The 26,010-nt window shown below is 43.9% G+C and overlaps 1 protein-coding gene and 1 long non-coding RNA gene across 2 annotated transcripts in view; one reads left to right on the top strand and one right to left on the bottom strand.

Moving 5' to 3' along the window:
• Window positions 1-7,570, bottom strand: part of RIMS2 (regulating synaptic membrane exocytosis 2) — a 469,801-nt gene extending 462,231 nt beyond the window's left edge. Inside the window, 1 exon segment of the mRNA XM_048068611.2 lies at window positions 6,607-7,570. Within this exon segment, the coding sequence (XP_047924568.2) occupies window positions 6,607-6,776 (170 nt within the window). The 5' untranslated portion in view covers window positions 6,777-7,570.
• Window positions 7,571-9,772: 2,202 nt separating this feature from the next.
• Window positions 9,773-15,634, top strand: LOC106035264 (uncharacterized). Its single transcript, XR_001206661.3, has 3 exons — window positions 9,773-11,138; window positions 12,771-12,903; window positions 14,581-15,634. It is a non-coding gene; the product is annotated as an uncharacterized lncRNA (long non-coding RNA).
• Window positions 15,635-26,010: the final 10,376 nt, after the last annotated feature.

The raw sequence follows: 26,010 nt of genomic DNA, 5'->3' as shown, positions 1-26,010 counted from the left end.
TTGCTAAATCCTGCTAGAATGAACAGGATATCTCAGTGTGGTTGTAAGAACAGTTTAAAGCCTAAATCAAAGATATTCCTTTATTCAAAACACCAAAGATAGGTAGTGGACTACCATACACTCCTCCCCCATCAAAATGCATGAATTTGATTTCAGTTAAATGCAGCTAAAATCACTCTACAAACACGTTCACATGGAAAAGTGTGATAGCAGCTGAATTCAAGACTACAGAAGAATTGTCTTCCACCTTCAATGAGAACAGCAGAGCACTACATAAATTACTTTGAACTGTTACTCTCCTAAAGCGACATATTAACTTCTTAAATGCACTCCTACTTCCCTATGCGATCTTGTAGTTATTACATTAGCTGTTATAATCTCGATCCTGACTGATAATCCCTTTGCAGTGTCAAGATGATACCCTGGAGAAACAACGTGAGGAAGCAGGTACTACAGAATCTCATGCAGAAGCACCTTTCCAGCACAGCACTGATTCTGCAGTTTTAGTGTATCACCAGAAGTTCAACAAATCATGGAAGGCATTTGCTAGGGTTTAATTAGCTTTAAAAAGCACCACCAGATTAGATATAAACTCTTCTTCTTCTTCTTAATAAACTATTATAGAGCTTCAACAGCCAGCTATAATTTGAGGCGCTAACACTTCCTCCTGTTACACCATGCAGTACTTCAGAGAGACATAATCTAAACTCAGTAAGTACAGAAAATAACATGGCTTGATTTGAACTCAGATGTATAATCGCAGTTAATTTGCTTGAAAAACAACTGGTTTTGAATGCCATTTTTAAGCAATCAGTCTTTAATTAGGCTCTTCCTGAGACTGAATTATGAAGACGCCCCTTTTTAGAGAGATTAGTTTATCTACGATAACCTGTAGCTGTTAACCATGATATTGTAAAACAAATGATTAAGACAGCCCATATGATCTAGTCTTCCTATATAAAAAAAGTCCCCACCTTGTTGTTAAGGTGTGATAGCTGTAGCAGTCAAACAAGCATAGAAGAGATCATAACTAATCATTTTTTGTGCTCTTTTCAGTTTTATCTCCCCAAGTTCATCTTCTTGTCAAAAAAAGCCATCACAGAAACGTAGGGGAAAAAGGAAAGAAGCTGGCAGCACAAGATCCTTCCTAGAAAACAGGAGCTTGGAACAGGGAGACCAGCATACACAGAGACTTTCAAACTTACCCTTCTGACTGACTCTGAGTAAGACAGCAAAGCTCTAAGGAAGCAGCAGAGCAGCAGGGTGAGAGGCGGCATTCACTTCCCAAATTCCCAAGACTGTCATGCCTACCTTACAGATAAAAACTGAACGTTTATGTACATGGGTAATTTCACAGAGTAGTTGCACTGAATAAAATTTCAAAGTTCAAACCGTTGGATTACTTTTTCCTCCTTGTTACGGAATTTTGAATGTGCTCCAAGCATTTTAAAACTTCGGTGGCAGAGTAGAAACACATTTTACATGAAGTTATAAGCCTCGGTTCTGTAGTAACTTATCGCTTTGGTGCATTTTTGCGCTTACAATTTACATACTAATTAAGCTGTTGTTTCAATGGAAAAATCAATTGTTTAATGTTCTCAGTTATTTAGAAGTTATCCAGCTCACAGACACAGGCAAACAAAATCCAGAAAGGACCATTCATTGCCCTGACCTGACTTCCAGAGACCACTGAATTTCACCCAGTCACCACTTTCCAGGATACGGTCCCAGCACTTAAAGTATGGTCTACACTCTTGCCTTTAAAACGCAAAATTGGGAATTGTCTTTTGGTTTCAAACAAGTGTAAAAGCGTATTTATTTCACACGATGTATTTTTCAGAAAGCAGACATCAGCTGGTGTTAAATATCTCCTTTTTGGTTTCCTTGTTAACCAAATCCTCTATCAGCTTTTCTTTTTCGATCCCGTATGATGTTAGGCCTTTCTACCTCCAAGCCATCCTGCGTGCACTTTTTGAGTGCTGGAACATCGAAACTACTGCAATCTTCCGAAATTTTACTCGACGTTAACATTAGCAAACCCAGTAATTAGCGTTACTGCCAGTCTGTATAATCTCCAAATGCATTCTGCTTAGTCACTAACAGGAAGTACCACTGCTGTTATTTGCAGACAGTGCCCCAAAGTGTGCTAGCAGCTTCACAGAGCAATTGTAAACACTGGGGCTTCTTGAAGAGCAAGTGGTACAAGCCATAGCATCCTGAAGAATATTACCTACAGTATAACATGTCTAACCATGTGGCAGGAGAGAGGAATAACCAACAATGGTTATTTTGAGAGACCAGAAAGGCAGCACAAATTTGTAAAACAAAAGAAAGGGGAGAAGAAAATTACAAGAAAGCAGAGAATGAGGTAGTAGGAAGGGAAAAGGGAAGGCAAAAGGGAATGGAAGAGACAAGGGGATTTGTGTTCTTCCTCAACTACACCTGTTCTTACAACTTCCATTACCACTTACCTCACATTGCATAAAGTTATTAAAGTCACCTTGATCATACTTTCTTTTATAAAAAGTAGAAATAAAAGCAAAATAGCAAGCGGTGTAACAATGGCCTACTCTGATCAGCACCCTAAATTCAGACAAAACTCAGTGTGAAGATATCGGAGCATAACTTAAGCAGCTAATGCTGCCTGGAGTCCTAGTTTACTATATAGCCAGAAGCAAATCTTCTTGCATTACCCTAAAAACTTTGAAATTCCCATATACACATCTCTATTGTGGATTGGGGGGGGGGGGGGGGGGGGCGGAATATTCACCACCTACACCTGTCATCCCTCCAGCCTCAAATCCAAATCCTAAACACACAATCCTTTTAAAGCGGTGTAAATCAGAGCTGATTACTTATAAAGCAGGATAATAATTCATACAGCAGTATGATAGCCATCTGAGATATTTACTGTGACTTTCAGCCATCAGTCTATTGCTTCCTCTGTCCCAGTCCCAGTGTCCTGCTCCACACCCTGCACACCCACAGCGCCATACAGAGCCTACACAGCCTAGCTTCTTTGCTGTCTCCTTGTCATGGATTTTATTTCAGTCATTTCTTACCGTGGCTGTACAACTGCAGACACGAAGCAACTGAGCACATGCAAGTGCACAGCCACCCGTACCTTCCTAGAGCTGTGGGCCTCCTGGGGGGGCTCACGGAAAGCCACCCTTCTCCATCTAGCCCACCGTGTGCCCATCCGTCCTCTCTCCCTCCATAAAAGCGATGGCAATGCCACTTGATTTCACTCACATGCACACAAAGAGAGATCTTTTACGGTCAACTTAAGCGATAGCTTGCAAATATATGAAAGGCTGGATGATTTCATAAAGGAATTTCTCTTGGGAAAGCTTGCCTTCTACTGGGCCAAACTGTCCATACCCCTGGGAAGCTGAAATGCCTGTGTTTTCAGAGCCGTGAGCCTGACTTCGCTAGGATAGCATTTCATCTTGCTTTCAGAATAGCTCAAATAGCTTAGAAGAACCTGGAAACTCACAGTACTACAAACAGGTAAGTGTATACGCACACCACACAGGCTGAAACTATGTCTTTACAAATAATGTCAGCATCCTAGCACCTTCTACAAATGCTTCTTTTCCTGTGTGCAACCTCTCAAGTCAGTTTCTTGATATAAAATACAAATGTCAAGCAAAAAAGCACACAACGGATTCCATAAATCAATGCATATAGAGGAAACGTACTATCTAAAACCCCTTAGAAAGCGTACACACACAAAAAAAATAGAAATTGTAAGAGGAAGGATGTGTGTAACATACAGGAAAAGTCATCATCAAACATTGTGTGGTATCCAAGAAATTAAAACACCCACAAGGATAGAAGTTGAAAATATGTAAATATTCCTGTAACAGAAGGACTTACGCCCAGTGTACTTTCTTCTGAGTGAACTCATTTTCTCCAAGTACCATGCATTATGCATATTGAACACTACGCAAAACATATGTACGGTAACCTTGTCAAAAAAGGCACCTTCCTAGCACAGGACATTCAAGATGCACTCCCAGGATCCCAAAAAATCCAAAGGAGAGACAGTCAAAGCAGCAGAGTTTGCTGCCTGTCCTCCTTTAAGAGCGGAAGCTCCACCACAGGAACACAGAGCATAACTGCAGCTAGGCATATTTCACAGAGCAAACCAGGCCAAAGGAAAGAGCAAATCTGGAAAGCTTCAGTTTTACACGCCATCATGTTCCAGCAAATCCTGGCAGGAATTCATGCTGACCTGATCACTATTAGTTGCTACAGATTACAACTCAATACCATCTGCATTTCCTTTCCCCAAAAAGAGTAAAACAAGCAGAAGGAAAAGAAGTTATGTATCTATTTTAAATCCACACATATTTACCCCAGGGAGCGAAAGAAAAAAAAAAAATAGTCCACATTACAGATGTGAGTCACACTACTTAATGCACTTTTGGAAGATGCTCAAATACCACAGTGATGGGCACAGCATAAGAATTTGAAAAGCACAAAATAGAAATAGAATGCAGAAAGGAAGCAGAGCCCAGGGACTAGCCATTCATACTGACACTCAATCACCATAAATTATCTAAAATTTAGAGGAAATCCATGCTTGTCCCTCTCTACAATATTTGAACAGTTCTTGTGCTAATATCTCTAAGTGTCAACTCTTGTTTCCAGCATCTTTTTTTATCCTCCCATATTCCTCCATGGAATGAAATGACACAATTTTATTGCTTAGTCAGACAAAAATACCTTCCACTTCAAAAGGAGCTTGCCTTCGAGGAGAATTACACTTGAACAAAGACTGCAGGATTTAGCTCTATATTTATCTATATGCAATAACAGCAGTTCATTCATACAAATGCAGGGTTTTTTTCCTTTCTTCTTCTTTCTCTTCTCTTGACAGAAGGAAAACTTCTGTCAAGAGAATTAAGCTCAGTAATACCTACCTAAAAATGCGGAACACGCTCTTGCGTGACTGGTGAGGGGTTATGCTTAATAAAGCTGTTGGTATTTTCAGAATAAAGATGTATCTGACGGTTCAAGGAGCCACTTTGCTTTAAGAAAAATTAAACCGGTGAGGTATTCATCTGACACCAGATCTCGGTATCCTATAAAGCACTGTGGGCCATCAATCCCAACCCCACTGACACCAGCATTTTCATTACAGAGCCTGTATCAGGCTAGCCTTTGTGTATAAACTCCGTGCCATCCCATTTCCCTTGCTGCTCTCCCAGAACTCAAGAGGAAACTTCAGCGAGGCACCACGAGAGCCTAACCCTCATGAGAAGTTTTTAGTTTATCTTCAGATTGTGATGAAGACCTCTCTTTGTCCCGAGCTCCTGCAGATTACAAATGAAAACCGTTCTGTTTCACTGAAGCCGATTTTAACTCGTCACGAAACAGCAAGGGTTTGGTTTTCATTTGTAAGCTTGACAATTCAAACTGATCCTGGAATCGCATGGAGATCGCAAAAGTTGCCAGGAGCTTTCTTAAAAACTGTAATGCTAGCACTAAGTGCCTAAATTGCAACTTGAGTAGTTTTCCTCCTTTGGTAATGATTGCTTATGAGAGGAGAGATTTCAGACAAACGTGTGTTCATTTTTATGACACGCCATTTAGAAATGTAAAAAGAATTTAGGTTGCTTTAAAATAAAAGCGTCCCAACAGCAAGCAAAGCGAAGAGCGCAGACTGAGAGCTGTTTAGGGCACTTTATTCCCAGCGCTCACGCTACGCCGACATCCTTCAAACCGATCACCACGCATCTTCGCAAACCGCCCCGGGCGCTTCAGGAGACCACCTCACGGCCCGGCAGCCGCCAGACGAACGGCAACTGGAAGTTTTCGTTACGGTGACACCAGCGACGACGCGGCCAGGCTCGGAAAGGGGCTCCCAAAGCCTGACGGAGCCCGGGGGGGCGGCTTCCCGGGACCGATTGTCGGGGTCCGCCTGCCTCACCGGGCTGCGCCTGGCTTGGCGCCGTGAGGGGAGCGGCGCCGAGGGGGGAGGCGCTGAGGGAGGGGAGCGGCGCCGGCGGTCCCGGGCCAGGCAGCCCCGCTCCCGGGGCGGCTCCCACCCGCAGCCGGGCGGCGGCTGAGGCTCGGCGGACAGCTCCCGGTGCTGAAGGCCGGTGCCGGTGGCCGTGCCCCGTGCTCCCTCCTGCGAGGCGCAGCGGGGCGGGGGCGGGCGGCAGGCGCGCAGCCGGAGGAAGATGGCGGCGGTGCAAACCCACCCGGGGAGGCGGCCGGAGCGCAGGCCCCGGCGGCCCCGGGCAGGGCCGCCGCTGACCGCCCGCCGGGCCCCCGGGACGGAGCTCGCCGCCGCCGCCGCCGGTCCGCCCCCCTCCGGCGGCGCCAACCGCCGCCTCGACCCACCTCCCGCCCGCTCCCCCCTTCCCTCCCGCCGCCGCACGCCGGGCGAGGACGGCACCTGTGCGGCCATGTTGGGCGCCGTGCCCCCGCCGGGGCCGGCGGTAGAGCGGAGCCGCCGAGCGCCGCCGGCCGGCCCCGTCCCCACCCCACGCCCGCCCGGCTCCGAGAGGCGCCCCCCGGCCGCCCCCCCCCCCCCCGCAGCCCCCGGGGCCGGGCCCTGCGGGGCGAGGAAGGGTTGGGTGCGCCCGCCCTTACTTGAGCACGGATTGCTCCTTCTCCTCTTCCTTCTTCTGGCGGTCCATGACGGCCAGGATGATCTTCCGCTCTTCCTCCGTGAGGTGGCTGAGGTCGGGCATCTCGGGCTGAGGCGCCGGCAGCGGCTGAGGAGGCGCAGGGCCGCCCCGGGGCCCGGCGGGAGCCGACATGTTTGGGGGGAAGCTACGGGAGGCGCTGCCCTGGCTCCAGCGGGAGCGGCCGGCGCCGGGAGCAGCACATACAAATCAATACCCCGGCGGCGGCGGCGGCAGCCGGCAGCACAGCGACGGCCCCGCCGGCGAGGGGCGGGGTGCCCGGGAGCCCCGACCTCGCACCCACCCGCCGCCGGCTCCCCGGGGCGGGAGGGGATCGAGGCGGGGGGGCGGCGAGCAGGGGAAGGAGAGAGGGCAAGGCTGAGCCCGGCGAGCCGGAGCGCTGCGGGCCGGCTGCGAGCGGGCTTATCCCGAGCACCGAGCGGGGAGACGGGGCTCGGAGGCCGCCGCCGGGGGGGCTCGGGGTGAGCGCGGAGCCCCGGCGCCCCGGGGAGCGCAGCGGGGGAAGCCCCTGCGGGCGAGCGCCGGTCCCGGCCGCCGGCCGCGGCTCATAATTCCTCGCCTGCCGCCGCCGCCGTTCCCCGGCCGAGCCCCGCCGCCGCTTCTTCGCGCCGCCGCCGCCGGGATGGAGGCCGCCTAACCCATCGCATGGCGGAGGAGCCGGAGTCACGGGAGGGGGCCCCGCATCGCCCCGCCGCTGCCACCGCCTCCGCCGCCGCCACCTGAGCAGCGCCGGGCCCGGCTGCCGCCCCTAGCGGCGCTGGGCGGCGAGGGGCCGGGAGGGAGCGGCCATTCGTTATTTATTTATTTAATTAATTTGTAAGGGTGGTGGTGGGGAGGTGGAATTTAAAAAAAAAAATAAATAAATCACAAAGGAGGAGCCAACGCGAGCCGGGAGGACCGAGACGAAGGGAGAGGGCGGGCGGGGCCGGGGCTGACCGGGCTCGGGGCCCGGCGGGGCACGGGAAGGGCTGCGGCGAGGAGAGCCCGGGCAGGGGGAAGCCGGGGAGGCTGCAGGAGGGACGGGCCGGGCCGGGCTGGGCCGGGAGGAGCCGCCCGCCACAGGTGGGGCCGGGCCGGGCAGCCGCGGCCTGGCCCTGCCTCAGCCCCGTCCCCTCAGAGGCCTGTGGGTGCCGTGGGGTTTGCCCCAGCGCCTGTCTGAGGGAGCCGGGAGAGCAGGGGTGCGGTGCTGAGGGGATGAGGGAGTCCTCCTCCCGCCCTGGAAACCAGAATAGACCTCCTGAAACGCCTCTGCTGCCTGTGAACCCCCCACCTCAGCAGCCAATTTGATGACGAGTAATTTCTGGAAAAGGGATTTGTGGAAATGCACTGCCAAAAATGCCATCCAGCCCCAATAAATGGGAAATAACCTGTCCAGGAACACTGAAGAATCCACATCTCTGTCTTGTCAATCTATTTACAACCAGTAGAGATCTACCTGCCGTTGTCTCATAAGACATGACTCCAATTTTACATTAACTGCAGTATATACAACGGTATATGTATATGTAGCAGTAATAGAGTGGTTTTATAAGCTTTAGTTTGGACAGTTGGAAATCTCCAACACAAATTGCACGTTTCTGGAGCTGGTGCTCTTTCTAATGAGCTGTCAACTTACAACCAGGTGCAAAGACCTGGAAAAAAATACTGAAAGTATCATGGTCCTCATTAGCTGTATTTCCACAAAGAATAAATTCCAGGATACGGTTTCAGTAACTAAACAGTTCTGCCTCCAATGTTGTACTAAAGATATTGTCCCTTTGGGAAAACAAGTTCTGGAGGAACAGATCACCAAAAGAATGTGACAGGTTGGCTTTAGTAAAACAAATCTCAAAAGTAATCCATCCCTCTTATCATGCACGCATATTCATCAAATTTTAATTTTGTCCAAGAAATTCATTGGCATCTTTAGCTAAAAGGAGCCTGTTCCACTTCTTGATGTAGCCTCTCGTTATGTGTAATAGACTATTAATCTACACAAACCCTTGCACAGAAACTGAGCATGCTATATTTAAAAAGATACCCTTACAAAATAAACTGTCTGATTTTCATCAAGTCCTCAAAGCATTCTGCTCTTCCAGTCAACATCACCTTCACCTTTCCAACTGGATTCCAGCCAGCTGGCTTTCACCCAGTTCCTTGTTTCTTCCAGGCACTAGATAAATCTGGCATCTAAGTCAAAAAGAGGAGGAAATGTAGAAGCGTGTGTCATCAGATTACCAAAGATAGTACAGTCCTTATCAATCTATAAATGTTGAACGGTAGAATTAACTGAACTGATCGCTTCGGGAAACTACATTTTATCCCAAGGAAGTGAGGAAAGAGAGCAATCACTCAACCACTTCTAAGAATAATTAAAAAGAAGTACGGGGACGACTTCAAAGCAGCCTCTCCGCCCTGCCAGGTTACACAGTTATGTCAAAAATATTTTATGCGGTGTCACAGCCATAAACACCAAGAGTGTTGTGATCTTAGGTGTTGTTGCAAGACAGTGCTACTGTTCTTTGTGCATGGCTTCATCCACCTGAATTTCTTTCCAATGAGTAGTTACATCTGAGCTTCCTGGATTTATAGTCCCTGCTTCTGAAATCATTTCAACATACCTCTGATTTTCCATCCACAAATTACAAATACTTCATCTCAACATGACCACAGAATTTCAAGAGCTTTCTTTTCTCTTTGATATTTGCCCTGTTCCCACTAAATCCTATATCACTAAACATGTAACTATAAACAAATCCAGGGACAGGAACTGTAATCCCCATATAATATCTAGTTATTTGCTTTGAAAGGATAGAGCAGATTCAGAGCATCCTGTGACTCACTGAAGAAATGGCTCTGCTTGACCTTTCTGTGCTGCTACCTTCCCTTTTTTTTTTCTCATCAGCTCCACCTATCATTCCTCACATTTTCCTGCAATTAAAAAGAAACATTATTTGTTCGTGTTCCCGTCAACTTGCACAGAATTGTCTCAAGCTGCTCCTGCTGTTTACATTACCCAGATGACATATTGATGAAAATACGCTCAGAGCAAACTTCTCTACCTACTCCAGAGTAATTGTGTCAATAATAATGTACAATCAACCAGCAAGACAAATTATTATTATGTAGTATGATCGTTTCTGAAACTTATTTTTAAGGAACATTCATTTGTAATTCCCTCAATAGTAAAATGTCTACAAACTCTGACCTTCACTTTCATGGGTCGTGGCTCCAGGTACCTGCCCTTCTTGTTCATTTCAGCTCTCATTCTGAATACACTGCTATACTCCGAAAAACCAGACTCTCATTCCTGTTTTACATTCTTCTGTTGGAATTGTTCTTCTGTTGTATAATCTACAACTGAAAATGCCCTCCTTTCATATATCAAAGGTACTTTCTTCTGGTGGTTTCTATGAGTTAACTACATGTACTGATACCAGCAGGGTTAATAATGCAAGCTTTTTAATACCCTTTTTTTTTTTCTGTTCTTTTCCAGTTCCCTCAGACAAGGGGTTCCCAAGGAAACAGCGGTATTTTAACCTGATTTTATCAGGTTAAAGACCACAGAATGTCTTTCACTAAGGGTCTCATTATACTTAATCCCATTTCCTTCCTTATAGCAGCTACAAGAGTAAATGAGTTAGTAGATTCATTGTTCAAGTGTGCTAAGTGTAATTCTTTCCTGAAAAGGTAAAGCTAACATCTGCTTTTTAGTGTTTTGTGTAAGGGAGCATTCCAGTGGAACTAACTCTTTCCATTATTTCTGTCCCAAGTTGAAAGATTAATTTGGAAAACATCTTTATGTAGCTGACATGAAAGGGACTTCAAAGCATTCTGTTATGGATCAGGGAATGGAGAAAGTGAAAAACGTTCTTGGTTGAAAACCTCCAGCACTCAGACTCTCGATAGATCAAATCAAACCCAGCAAGAAGTGCATCCTACAGGACTCTTCGTTCCTTTACAAGGCACTCCTCTAATTCCTGCTGAGGAAGGAAAAAACTTCACACTGCAACAATTTGCAGTTCCCGGGTTCTATACAAAGTGCTATCAAACCATCATGGACTGTTTTATTGGTGTTGTCTTGGACCTCTCCCAGCTTTCCTCTGTCTAAATTGAGGAAGCTAATACTGTATAATGTTGCCTACATTTTTCATTTGGTTTCTTCCAGGAGGATTTTGCTATATGTAATTTTTTACTTCTCCGGACAATTTGTTCTCTCAGTTGGATACTTCCCCATAAGCAATTTGAAGAATGATAGGTATTTTGGATTAGAGGGCTGCGGTCTCACCATGTCCATCATGGTGATTCCTGGGCTTACAGAGGAGTTCCAACCTTACTCCTAAATCAGCTTGGGTGACAAGACATTTTTTGCCTCCTCTCAGTGTACCAAGAAGCTTGTGTCCAGGCTGTATTTGAGAATGCACGTGGCTACAAGGGGGGAGAGGCACTGTCACATAGGTGTTCAGCAAGCACAGGCAGCTGAAAGCTGAAGAACGGGTGAGATAGGTATAATTGTTTTCTGAATGGGATACTTGATTGACAGGATCTCTAGGGCTTGGGGTGTTTTGTCCAGAGCAAATACATACAATTCATAAAATCTTAAATACGATCAATTCTAAGAGCTTTATCATGTCTCATGCCTGTAATTCTTATTAAATGCTTAGTTTGAAATACTGAACTGTGTGACATACCATATGCTGAATTAAAGGTGTAGATGAATGTCTTTATAGGATCTTCAACTTGCTCAATATTTCTGCCTGAATTTGACATTTCAATTTTGCTTGCTGTTCAATTAGTCAGTTGAAGCTCAAAAGAGGATTTTTTTTTTTGAAAGAAGCTAAAAAATCCTGCATAATGACAAGAATGCAGGCAATCTGAACCCATTCAATTCTTGAACAGTACCATCAGTGCTCCCAAGTAACTGGGCAGTAACTGAATTCCTGTACACTGACAGGCCACGATAGTACTAAGTCAAAGATTTTGTTATCAACAGTATAGCAATTATACAGATAATTTTCAAAAATCATGCTAAAACCATACAAAAATTTATTTTTATGGGTCACTCGTGGGCCCTTCATTGGTATTAAAAATTGTCCCCAGCTTGGGCCCTTTGGTTTTTGCTCAAGTGTTCTGAGTTGTCAGATACTATACGTGTTTCAAAATCTTAGATTCATAGAATCATTAAGGTTGGAAAAGACCTTCAAGATCACCTGGTCCAACCATCCCCCTACCACCAATGTCACCCACCAAACCACGTCCAACCTTTCCTTGAACACCCCCAGGGACGGTGACTCCACCACCTCCCTGGGCAACCTGTCCCAATGCCTGACTGCTCTTTCTGAGAAGAAATGTCTCCTCATTTCCAACCTAAACTTCCCCTGGCAAATCAGCAATATCGAGCATATAAATGTTAGTCAATACATAAAACACGCACTCACCCTGGCACATCAGGTACTTAGAAGTCTGTCACACATTCCTGTAACATATGCATGCAGCATTGCCTTGCCTGTTTGCTGCCTACTAAACCCTTTTTCCCTGACCCCTGCTAAATTTCTAAACCTCAAGCTGCTTCAGAAGAAACACCAGTATTCTTAAATCCCACGTGACTTTTTTTTTGTTCATTTAGTCACAAAATTGTCCTTCAAACTTGGTACAGAGTACCGTGTACCAGATCTCAGGTATATATTCATCCCTATTGTAGCGACAGCTTGAAAGTCCCAAATCTTCTGATACTATACAAGACATAAATGAGTGTGGGTTTTTTTTTTTTGGTTGGTTATTGTTTCTTTTTGTTTTGTTTTGTTTTTTAACGGAGTCCACCATGCAATTTTTGTCTCTAAATTCATTATCCATTATTAAAAGTCATAATAATATCTGGATATATTATTATTACTACAGTAATTCCTAGAAAGTCTAGTCACGTATGAGGACTGTAGTGTCCTAGATATTTATAGAAAAAATAGCACAGACAACAGCCTGCTGCCACCGAAAGCTCGGAGTCAGAGAGCCACAGACAAAATGCAACTGGTGGGTAACTCACATAAACACAGTGGGTTGAAAGGAAAAGATAGCAGTCAGATAAAGTTAGCAAGAGTAAATAAATAGAAGATGATTATTTTTTTTCCACAGACATTATCATAAGATGGGGTCAAAGTGGTCCTTGAAGAAAAATAAGGAGAGACGGTTTTGTAGGCTGGAGGGTACTGCTGGAGGAGAACCATTTAAAATTTTCCACAGTATCACAAGGACAGGAAGTTTAAAGGTGAGGTCTATCTGCTCAACAAAGAAGGGAACATCCATCCACGCAAAATCAGGCCTTTGCTGCACCCAGGTGTGGGACCCCCAGCACAAGAAGGATGTGGACCTGTTAGAGTGGGTCCGGAGGAGGGCCACAAAAAAGCTCAGAGGGCTGGAGCACCTCTCCTACTAAGAAAGGCTGAGAGAGCTGGGGATGTTCAGCCTGGAGAAGAGAAGGCTCCAGGGAAATATTGCAGTCTTCCAGTACCTGGAGGGGGGTTATAAGAAAGATGGGGACAAACTTTTTGCAAGGGCGTGTAGTGACAGAACAACAGGTAATGGCTTTAAACTGAAGGAGGGCAGATTTATATCAGACATTAGGAAGAAATTCTTCACTCAGAGGGTGGTGAGGCCCTGGCACAGGCTGCCCAGAGAAGCTGTGGATGCCCCATCCCTGGAGGTGCTCAAGGCCAGGCTGGATGGAGCTTTGGGCAGCCTGGGCTGGTGGGAGGTGTCCCTGCCCATGGCAGGGGGCTGGAACTGGGTGGGCTTTAAGGTCCCTTTTAACCCAAACCATTCTAAGACTTTATGATTCTTTACTGAGGTCCTTCATTCATTGCATCCAATGTAGGTTGTGGCCTCTCTGTTGGCAAGAGAGAGAAAACACTGGCTTGACTTTGATCATTTTCCTCAAAACCCAAAGCCAGCTGGGCTTTAGCTGTTTGAATTTGCAGCTAAGGTTAATTCTCTCAAACCTGGAATACAGCAGCTTTGATAATGAAAATATGCCTGAAAGGGATGATAATTAAAGCTTAGCATATGGTATTTTCTATCTAGTAATCTACCTATCTAGGATTCACATCTGCCAAATGACCAGAAAATTAATCATGAAGTTCAATTAATTCAAATAATAGATAAAGACAGAAGAGGTAACATTACTATACTACTTCTAAAAGCATAACGGTATAAGACTTTTATTATTATTATTATTCAAACAGTCTTTCATTACAATTGTAACTACAGTACCTAAAGTAAGAAGCCAGTATTCTGTGAAAGTCCCCTGTATATTCTAGAGACTGGAACGACAAAAGCTAATGTCTAATTGGACAACAATTTATTTTTTGTGTTTTGAGATCATACATCACTTATTTGACTCTTTCAAATACTGTTTTCCAAAAAAAAACCTCCCCTTGATACTAGTTGACATACCTCAGATATCAAACTGTGCAGCATGAAAAGTTTATGAAGAACAGTATTAATCAACATTAATCAACTCTGTCATTTTACTAGGCTAAGGGAAAAATTGCATTAGGCCAAATTAGAGTCAGCAAATGCATGGTAACACTACCGTGCCTGCTTTGTGGTCTGCTCTCCAGAACAGGATTCTGCCACACTTAAAAGCACAAGTATGATTAAAACAAGATTCATTCGCTAGCTACATTCATATAATTACATTCATAATAATTTCCTAATAAATAGGAAATCAAAACACTCTGAAAAGGGATTTATGTGCACAAAAGCTTGTCCATTTTTACTAGCAACATTAGTCTAAGAAAATATATACCCATTATTACTAATACCTTCCTCAGTATACAGTCTCATACAGGTTAACATGAAAAACATGTTTTTGGTTTGCTGGCAGACAGCAAAGATAGCTAAAACATTAATAAACATTCACTTTATATTTTACTTCTATTTCCAGCTTTTCCTGATGAGAGTGAGGTGGAAGAAGCAGTGGCTTGGAAACATCTGTTTTCACAGAGGGCAGAGAAAAAAAAAAAGCATTGTGTATGAAAAATTGTCTTGAGAAGGAAGGGATGGAGGAGAAGAGGTAATAAAAAAATGAGCAAATTTCTAGTATTTCATCTTGCGTTTCAAAGAGGCATACCAAAGTAAAAGGTAGTGAATTTCCTTCTTCAAACGTAAAGGGACATACCAGGAATGCGTACAAGGAATGAGACAGTACTTTAGACTATCAGCTGTTAAAGCCTAGCCTGCCTCCTTTAAAAGGGACTATAGCTACTATAAAATTAGTAGGTGATACTTTCAAAAGCAGGATTTGTATGACTTGGAAAGGAAAAGGACAGAAACAGTAACTACCCCAACACCTAGAAATCACACAACACTCAGTTAAAACTGCTCTGTAGCCTGTATTTCATTGAACAACATGCTACAATTTAGGGTAATGCTATAGACTTGGTGTATGGATAAGCTCAAACAGGAGACACTGCACAGAAAGACTTCCCAGCCTCGTCTCTACTTCTGCATGGGGAGGGATCCACAGCAAATTTCTGTGCTCTCCCACAGAGCAAAATGAGCAGGCATTCTAGCATCAGCCATACTAGCAGGCTGAATTTGTTCTACACATGAATTTAGGGAGGCAATAAACCTGTTGCATTTGCAAAAGCAAGCAGGTATCCAGCTGCCCAGGGGTTCAGATATTTGCAATTACTTCAGTAATGCAGTCCTGTCCTTACAGTGCTCGTCTCATTACTGTTGTGCTTCTCTCAGTAACAGCAGCTAGATAAATAATTTATTATTGTTGTTGTTGTTATTATTATTATTATCCGCTAATGTATTGGCAGTAATATCCAAATGAATTCTTCTTCTATTATTTCTCTGGTTATGCATTCTTCCCTGTATTTGTCTTGTGTATGAGCTGTTCTGATGATTAGCTACCTTTCTGTGAGTGCATTCTCCCATGCCAGCTACTTCAAAGGATGGCAATAAAGAAACCATCAATAAAAATTGTTGGCATTTTGTTGGTGATACTAAGGATTTCATAGGCATTCACCCCTCATACACCACCATTGTCAAAAGCATTAATGGCCATCAGAAGTTCAAAAACCATAAAGCCTGTATGTAAACCCATATGTAAACCTCAGTGTAAAAGTATAGAAAAATGAAATGAGACGCTAGAAAAAATGGGGAAATAAGGCATTGCTATGTATTTAAAAATCACTGTGCCCCAAGAGGAGCATAGGACAGGACACCATTTGACAAATTGGTTTCAAAAGCTGGTTCCTCTTCTTGTCATCTAATTTTAATGAAACAGGCAACGGCCTTCTCCAGTAAAATAATGATGATAATTACTATTTTAATAATACACCATAATAATAAAATAATGATTCACACAAGGGACACAGTGGTTTTCCCTCCTCTCTTTTACTAACTGTACAGACCAGAGATCCATTCGCCATGTTGCAAACTACCAATGATGCTTTTGGTGAACCTGCCCGGCAAAATGGATATTGACCAAAGGATGAGGTATTAGATCTGGCTTCAAAGACAACCAATTCAATACAAAATTTAGGGCATCGTCTGCAGCAGAGCATAGAGCAATCTCTTTTCAAAATGGGCTGCCAGATTTTGCCAATCTGGCTGTTACTCAAAGCACTTCCTTCGGCCAACACCTCAACATTTATCTTAGAGAAGAAAATGTTAATTTCTTTATCTCCATCAGCAGATGCAGCATAAGATATAAAAACTGAAGTGCTGCATCTGACCGGCAGTAGCAGCTAGCTGCAGGACAGCCGAGGGTGACACTGGTGACTCACGCCCTGAGAGCAAGGAGGACATGTTGGACACATGGCTTCTTGCTTCTCTCAGGAGGAACTATTTCTCATTTCTGGTTAGAAAGTTGCCTCCCGTGACTTTATCCACCCCATGTTTCTTCTTAGGCTTTCATATATTCATCTGCTGTGTCCCTGAAGACTGTACTGCCACGATTTAGCATCTAGCGACTATTTAACTCCATTGCTTTATGGCATGTTTATTTTTCCTTTATTCGTGCACACAATGAGAAGCATACACAAAGATGTCTCAGCTTTACTTAACATTCTCATAAAATAGCTTCAAGAAGAAGGGGTTAACCTGTTTGTTACTTGACTAAACCATTTCATATGGAGAAATGTATTGCCCCTTTATATGGTGACGCCCACATGCGTTTATCAATGATTTGCTGCATTTAGATCTTCATCCTCAGAGTAGCATAAAATATCCTGGTTTTATCAACTTTTCTTTCCTGTTTTGTCCATTTAATTTGTAGTGATTGCCTCTTGTACTTCTCCAGTTTTGGCACAATTAATTCCACATTATTTTTGAAATAGAAAAAAAAACAACATTATATATATATATATTTCCCAAATGGTGACATTACATGAAGTAAAAACTACATGACAACAGAGTAGGGTGCAACAGGGCTAATCATTGGAGAAAGCAAGATCTGGGGTGATAGGAAGCTACATTTGCATGACTCAAGAAGGAATAGAAATTTCTACAGGGCATAGATTCATGAGTCAGAACCACATATAGAAAATATGCAACAGACAAATTTTGATTTATAAAGATATAATTCTATTGAGAGTTTCTGTTAACTGGACCATAATCTATCTGAACATCACTCCTGTGGTTTATAACATCACTGAAACCTCTTGTTGTAGTCCATTATGCATCTTTATACTCCCCCATATTCTCTCGTTCTCTCTCTCTCTCACACACACACACAAATGTAGGAATCTGCAGGACCTGAAGGATTAACTAAATAATGAAAGGAACAAATTTATCAGATTTCTATTCACATAGCATTTAGAAGCATTTTACTTCAAAATGTTACAAGCAGAAAGAAAGCATTTAAAAAAACGTTGAAAAAACAGGTCACCAGACAACACATAACAGTTGTGGTATTTTCGATGTAAATGAAATTAGCTGATGGCTGAGAATAGGATTTTCAAAATCCTCTAAGCACCAGCTACGAACAAACAGAGGAAAAGCTAATTTAACCTGCTTAATTCTGAGTATACTAAAATATAAATTGCCAGCATTATGCTGAGTATATACACACCCCCCACACTCCCAGAGTCAAAAACATATTTTTCCCCATTTCTGGGACTAGTACCTTGCTGTGTTAGGGTTGCTTAGGAGACTCTGATCCAGAGTTATGCCAGCAGGATTATGTAAGCTCCCGACAGGTCCACCACGGCCGGGTACATCCACGGTAGAGGCCAGACAGAAATTCCTCTCCCAGTTCTTCACGCGTGGGAGCTGGAGGCAAGGCTGACCACCTCCCTCTTCAAAAATATTACTGGCTAAGTCTTCACTTTGTCTCCATGACAATTTCCATCTCAATTCCTTGGATGAGTAGATAGTCCCAAATGAACCTGTGCAACAAGCGCCAGTCCAATCCTGCAAGGAGCCGGACCCGTGAAGTAGCTGCTGCTCCAGAGTCACTCCACATTATGTACAAGCTCCTGGCATGTACACACGATGCTGCAAGCTGGAAAAATCAGCTCAAGTTATGAGGGAGATGGAAAATTACAGTATTGATATTCTCAGCGTGAGTGGGTACAGATGGTCAGGAACAGATTGTATCAAATTGAAGAACAATAATAAAATCATGAACTACTCAGGTTCCCCAGCTGGAGGGAAAGAGAGAGTTGCCCCGACTGTGAGTGACACCACGCAAAGAGCCCAAAAAGATGGGTAAGAGCCGATCAACTGTGACGGCACAGGTACACAGGTCGGGGTAGTAGGTGAGGACGAAAACCCTCCCAGCACTGCCACATTAGAAAACCATCTTCTAAAACCCCATATAGACCCCCATTAACAGCAGCACACCCCCACTGCCTTGGGTGGGTGAGGATGGGAGAGCAGGGACAGCTGGATACAGGCTAAACCCGGAATTTGCTCACACAGCAGCGCCGATGAAGAGCTCATCCAACTTCGATAACGCAATCACCTGTTGATGGCAAGAACAAGCTCTCGTGCCCACAAAAGTACATCGGATTGGTGGTAAGGAAAAACACAGGCACACCAGTTTTTAATCTGCAGAAAGTTTTGTTCATTCCTCCGAACGTTTGGGCATGTAAGTTGCGTGTGATGACAGTGAATATGGCGTATGTGTTGCCATCAGGAAAACAAATCTAAAGCAAATACTTGCAGAAGAAGCAAATTAGAAAATCACCACTGAAATTCTTGGAATTTAAATGTCAGTTCTTAAAAGAACAAGTTTTCCACATTGACAGGCATAATTTTCAGCTTTGGCATAAACTAATTTTGAGTATCTGAAGTAAAACATACTTTAATACTAAGAATTTTCTAGTATTTTTTGGCAGCTGGAAGGAGAGGTGTCTCCCTGCAATGGGACTGTATGTCTTCGTAAGAGAGGGCCAGGCAAGCAGAACCTCCCAAATGCTCATGGCAAAATGGTGTTAGAAGTGGCAAAAGGGAATATACACGGCTGTGAAGAAAAGACAATCACATTGGCAGGCGGCAAAAAAGCAGCTTCTGAGGTTTGTCTTCCAGCCACAAAAAGCTTGCAGGTGATTTTAATCATAGCTAGAATGAGCTAATAAAAACAAATGATGAAATGTTAACATCATCCAAAAAAATGAAAATTAAAGAGGAGACAATTTCATTGCATACTGAAACTGCCTTGTCATCTGAAAAAAAAAAAAAATCAATTCGGGTAATTCAAATAAGACAGCAACTGTGAGAAAATCGTCTTGCATTAAGCTGGAAGTAGCTTACAAAAATGAAGAACTGTAAGGCATGGTGTTGGAAACAACAGATCAGATCTGCTCAAAGAAGGCAGCAAAAAGGAACAGAAAATGATGCGCTAAATCTCGAACTGAGCACAAGAGAATGACTCCACTGTAGAGGAACGTGGAAGAAAAACCTTCAAAAACTTACCAAAAGACAATTTTAGTGACTGTAAAACCGACACAGTCTTCTCAAGAAAATTCTTCTACTGACTACACTGAATTGGATTTACAACACTGCACCTTCAGGCACCTTTAAGAACAACAGGCTGCTTTTCTCTGCCTGATGTTACGCTGGCCTTATTGTCAGGCTGTGCACTGTCACTGAACTAAAAAGGCACAACAGCGACAAATGCCACACAACCAGCACCCTAAATTCTGTTGACTTAAAAAACCTTTCAAAAGCATCTCCAAAATTTTTCAGTGTCCCTAATATACAGGAAAAAAAAATGTTTTTTTTTTTTTCCATGTTTTTTTTCGTTAAGACAAGCCAAAATGTCTAACCTCTTAGTCTAGAGTTATTAGTGAATTTATCATATTGATTTTCATATCCTTTAGCTTTCAGAGGCAAGAGATCTTCAAGACAGTGAAATTCGGTGGTCAGGTCACACACGTGTAGATCTAGGCATTGCTGATGACACCTGCCTCCTGGACACATCAATAAAAACCTCATGGCTAAAGAACTGAAAAAAGAATGTGACCAATGCAATAAAATCTCCTGAGGGCAAAAAGTCAAAAACCAAAGGTGTTGGACATCAGCGTGGCCTCAGATGGCCGCGTTGCTCTGTAAGAGGGAAGTCCTGTTGTTTATTAGCTCACTTAATAAAACAGACACTTGTGCACGAGTGCAACTGTGAGAAATGACTCAAGTGGAAAGCCTTGCTTTTCCATGGCGAGCCTCCAGCGGGGAAACCTAACGCCCTCCGCAAGCGAGGAGTCTTTTGTAGCTATGCATTAAACATACACCTGTGGGCAGGAGGATGGAAAACTGCTTTCGGTGTGGGCATTTCCCTTGCTTACTCACAGACAAGTGGTTGCACAGGATAAGGCACGCCGTATCGTTGGACTGGGCACGCCTTCACCTCATGGCCCAAGGCATGAGTTTCGGCATCTGCGAAGCCAGGGGTTAACCCAAGCGTTAACTGAAGCAGCAGTTTTGTAGCAAAACTTGGAAAAACACAAAGGCAGTGGCTTGTGATAGCACAGCTTAAAGAGAGCTGGCCACTTACACTACCGAAGATATGAAAAGTGGGTTGATTTAAGAATGCCCAATAAAACGAGAACCTGACTGATGTGCAGCTTCTTCCTTCAGCTGTCTCTTGGTGAAAGATTCAGCTATTCACTATTCCATCAGCTCTTTCCATCACGTGAGTGAAGGTTTTGGTTACTAAACGTTTTAACAAAACTTTTTAAAATATTTTTTTTCAGCCTTTAGTTCTAATATTTCTGCCTCATTTTTTCCCCATGTCTGCCACCACCAGAGCACCCCTCATCTTGACTAGCCAACTGAGTTCTGACTCAGCCCAAAATGCACTATGATGTTTCTTCCATGTATAGGGTTCAGTGAAAATCTACATCTAGGGCAGTTCACGTAAAAGACTCTCCACAGAATAAGACACAAAAGCCATAAAGGTATTTGTCTTTTAAAGCAAATTACTGTGCATTGTCCACAATTTAAAGAACTGTCACTGAGCCAGATTTCTGTTTTTATTCTTTTTATTCCTGGGGCAGGAAAAAACCCTTCTGATGAAACCTCGATTTCAAATCACATTTAGGCACCCAATTACTGCATTAAGTTTATTCCACAGTTTGACATCAATATCATAATCCCGTTACCTACTCCATGGTGCTTTAACTTCTGATAGTGAACATTTTCTGTTCAAGATATTCTACCGAAGCCACCAGACAGCTGTAACTGACAGGATTATGTAAAAACAGTGGCTTATCATGGATGTCCTAACATTTTCTGATTTTAAGTACTCACTCGAGAATGACGCCACTGCAAATATTGCCAGTGGTTTTGTTTGCCAAGGTTATATTTTGCCTTAAGTGATGCAAAAGAACACAGGCTCCAATCCTGAAATAGCCGGTCTATAAATACGATACCTTTAGATATCCAGCTGAGCCAATGAATCTTTTGCCTTCAGACTTAAATGCTGGATTATCCCATTTGTGGAAAAAAAAAAAAAAGGTATTTTAGATATTTTGCCTTACATACTGTACGTCATGAGAGAGCGATTTCTCCCTATCGCCTTTACTCAAACTGAGTGAGAAAACTGCTGACATGCTCCTTCCTTTTCCGTCTGTGACTTAAAGCTCGCTCGACTCCTGCTGTGCCCAACCCCAGCACTTCGGCCAGCTTGTAAAGCCTGCCTGTATGCTGGTAATAATCCTTCCCCTCGGCTCTCCCTTCTGCTGATCCCCGGGCATCTTTGATACCAGGTTGCCTTTCCGCTAATACATCCCAAACTCCACGCACACCAGAAGCCCCGTGGAGCAGGTTTGGACGCATCTGAAAATGATTAAAGCAACCATAGGCCTTCCAGAGCTTAATGATCAGCGTTTTAAAGGGATTCGGGGTAATGTTCCACCAGGTCATATTAAATGGTAGAAATAACCTCATGAAAGAGGTACTTGTGCTTTCTGGTTCGCAAGAGCTAAATGATAGATCAAGGCCAATGGGAACCACAGAGAAAGCAAGAATTTCTGAGGTGCTCTTTAGGGAAGCAGGGATGTGACGAGAACAAAAGGAGAAGAGAAAGAAAACCGTACTGCTGGAAAAATCTGTAATTCTCTGATAGAGCCAATTTTACAAATACAAAGATGTGATTTCATCCTCAAATCCTATTCAATCTCTACCTTAGATCCCAAAGTGCAGAAAAACAGCAAACATCTGCTCTCGCAGGACAAAGTGAAAGAAAAGGGAAATGAATAGCGACAGAGCTGCTGCTGCCTGCCTACCCGGGAATATTTGCTCCAGAGTCAAGCAGGAGCGCTCAGACCGAGTCTTGGACAGCTGCTGGAAGGGTTTTGCTCCATCAGCACGAACTGGAGGACTTGTCTCACACAGGAGTCCGATGTAGCAGCCCCTCGTAGCAGAACTAACAGATCCCCTGTCCCTTGCCACCTCCCACCAGTCACTCGTTCCTTGTGCCATCGCACAAACGAGCTTTTACGTGCTTTTTTGTAAATTCATGGCATTCTCAGGCCACCACACAAAAACTGTTTTCTACAATAGGGCTCTCAGAAAAAAGACACACCTTCAAACAATTCCTTTCTGCTCGAACACACGTTAGAAGCTTTTAATAAATACGTGAGTGCAGCACATCCAGTAAATCTATATTAAATCTGTGGTTTTCTATCATACTGTGTTTTTTTAATCACATTTTTACAATGATGGTCAAAACGCTGCCTCCATCCATTTATCTTCTTAATAATCAGCAGTGCTTTTTGTCTGCTGGAAGATCTTTGTTCTTGCCCACCCTGGCCCTCGGAGTGGGAAGCATGATGCAACATGCTATGAACTGCTGATCACATCCATCTGCCCTCCGAGAATGCAAACGTTTGCATCTGCTGAAATTGCTCCAGACTTGGACAAAATAAAAAACACTAAGAATGCCAACATTTATCCATATAGCAAAAACTTGAAAATCAAGATCTCCCACTTCATATCCCAAGATCCACAGAGATCCCAGATCAAATTTTCAAGATGATGAAAAAAAAAAAAACAAACCAACTCTGTTTACAGGCAGTATTACAGCAACTGCTCATCACCTTTGAAAATAAATCCTTAAATTTCAGACTATGTCTAAATAACATGATCTTCAACTCAGAAGCGTGTACCCTTTCAATATAATAAGCAATGCCAGTTTCAACCGTTTTCAGTTGCTAGCATTGAACTATGATCTTTGATTTTGTCCTATTTTTCTTCACATACCTTTTTATGTCCGAGAAGCCCTAGGTGAGCACAAAAGTCTTTTCTTCCTAATTAAAGCCCACCTTCTTCAAATACTTTTCCATCTTTCCCTGGTACAACAGTAAGCTCTTCTTCAAATTTCCCACAAACTACTAGCCACAGAGATTTCTTTTTCCTCAGCTTCAGCACCTCATTCATCTCCCTTCAAAGGTTTTAGACTTTTGTGATGCCGCATAGCAGACAAGAACTTCCAGAAAGTGTCGGGTAACGCTTTTCATTGCTTTTGTTCCTCTTGAGCTGAATCACCTGTGTGTGTGATTCTGACCAAATCTAGAGATTCACAGGTTAACTAGCTGTCTGTGGTATCCTGGTGTTACTCATAAAATACAACAAAGTTTTAAATCTTAACATAAACGTTTAAAATATGGAGAAACGTTCCCTAAAATACCTATTTATCTCTACCAAGTATAAAAAGAGCTCAGGAACACAAAGCTCTTTACCACATCTGTATTGCAGACATCTAAAGTTAAACAAGGTGAATTCTACTCCAACGGCCCTGTTATTAGTTCAATACATAGGATTAGAAAGCACCACAAAGATATTTGGATATAGCAGAGCGTGTTAAGTTACCTGGTTAAAGGTAAGCAAATTAAACACAAAGATGTGGCAAGGATCAGAAGAACAATTAATGAATTAATGGAAAACAAAACACTTGTCCTAAAACCAAAGGAGAATGATTAAGATGATTCAAATGGTGCAAAACCACTAAACGAAGCACAGGAACCCTCCTGGAAAGCTGTGCAAACAGAGGGGGTTATTGCCTAATGGATTCTTACAGGATACACGGGGAAGAGAATTTAGGAACAAAACAGAGAGAATTTAGGGACCATGTAAAATTTATTATGGGATTTAGGGGGATTACAGTAATGTGCAATACCAAATATGAGTAGGGAAGGGAAGGAACCAACGTAGACTGAGGAGAAACAAGCATGGGAAAATAGAAGATGAGGATCATAAAGGGGGACAAGTCACAGGCCAACACATTACTGATTCCACTTCTATGCATGAGCCATGCGCTTGAGCACCAGAGTCATAGAGTCACAGAATGGTTTGGGTTGGAAGGGACCCTAAAGCCCACCCAGCTCCAGCCCCCTGCCATGGGCAGGGACACCTCCCACCAGCCCAGGCTGCCCAAAGCCCCATCCAGCCTGGCCTTGAGCACCCCCAGGGATGGGGCATCCACAGCTTCTCTGGGCAGCCTGTGCCAGTTAAACCCTATTTGGGACTGGTCTTGTGTGTATGTGTGCATCAATGCCAGCAAACTTCAAGTCAGACATGCCAAGGAGCAGGCCAACAGGAATGATCGCGAGCCGCTGGAGCAGGACCACACATCTGAGGGACCTGAGGGCCTAGGGGCCAGCAACTGGGCGAGACCGGGGGCTGAATGCCAGCTGTGGGGCTGGGCACCCCCAGACCTACACCACCTGTGCGCATAGTGCACAGGGGAACGTGGGTCCTGACCAGCTGGAGAAGCAGCAGGATGGAGCTGTAACACACAAGTGCAGCTTGCGTTTACACAAGTGCCACTGAACGTGCTGCTCTCTGCCCGGGCTGATTTGTGCCTGGCCCTGTATTTATCGTTTGCATTGCACGTAGACGCACGCTGCGTGTAGGCGTGCACAGGGGTACCGCATGGTAATGGTTATTGTTACATGGGCCTGGGGACACAGAGTCACAGTGAGATGGCAGGGGAAAAGCCACCCAGGTCCCAAAGGCTGTGGGATCCACCTACTGCAGAGAAAGTGAAGAATGCCCACACAGACACCGGGGGGAACCGTTCTGTGGAATCATTTCAGTTGCTCTAAAACTTATACCTATTTCCACCCTGAGTGGCAGTTTAGTTTGTACCAGATATCTAGAACACACACAGCAGAATGAATTCTTTTATTCAAGAACCTCTACCAGTATGTAGCCCGGCTGTGGTAACGCATGTGAAGCGCTGGTGACTGGTTTCGGCTTCACCCCACCAGGCAGCAAAGCACCACGCAGCCGCTCACCCACCTCCCCTCCAGCTCCCGGGGCACCCCCGGTCCCCTCGCTGGCCGGGCAGCACGAGGAGCTGGGAAGTCCTTGGCTCTGTGTAGGGTAAGAGCTGCTCTGCAACAACTAAAACACTGGCGTGTTATCAGCGCTACTTTAATTACAAATGCAAAAATACAGCACCACACCAGCTACTACGAAGAGAATTAATCTACCCCAACCAAACCAGCGCGTGGCTCCATAGATGCTTTATCATCACACAGCTCAAATGCACCAAGGGTATAAACACTGATTTAAATATTTCTATATCAAAAGCTATTTCTCTTCTGAAACAATTTTTAAATATCTTCTGGAAGTAACTGTACATACAGATGTTATCTTTTCTAATCAGCAACAGGCATGCGGGCACTCTATTTGGCTTGGAAAATAGTCCATCACCTCCCCCCCCCACATTTTTTTTTACATCAATCAAATCAAAATCTCAAAAGCACTCAAGTTCCTTTATATTTTCTGTACCTTATGTGATGCTAACAATTTCATTCCACATAGACTCAAGTACACACACGTGCATCTGCATGTATCCGTGCCCTTTTTGTATACAACGGTTTGGATAAAGGTAGGCAATGTCTTTAGGGTG

This window comes from Anser cygnoides, chromosome 2 (assembly GCF_040182565.1).
Source record: "Anser cygnoides isolate HZ-2024a breed goose chromosome 2, Taihu_goose_T2T_genome, whole genome shotgun sequence".
Classification (NCBI taxonomy): domain Eukaryota; kingdom Metazoa; phylum Chordata; class Aves; order Anseriformes; family Anatidae; genus Anser; species Anser cygnoides.
This window is presented reverse-complemented; position numbering and strand designations above follow the sequence as displayed.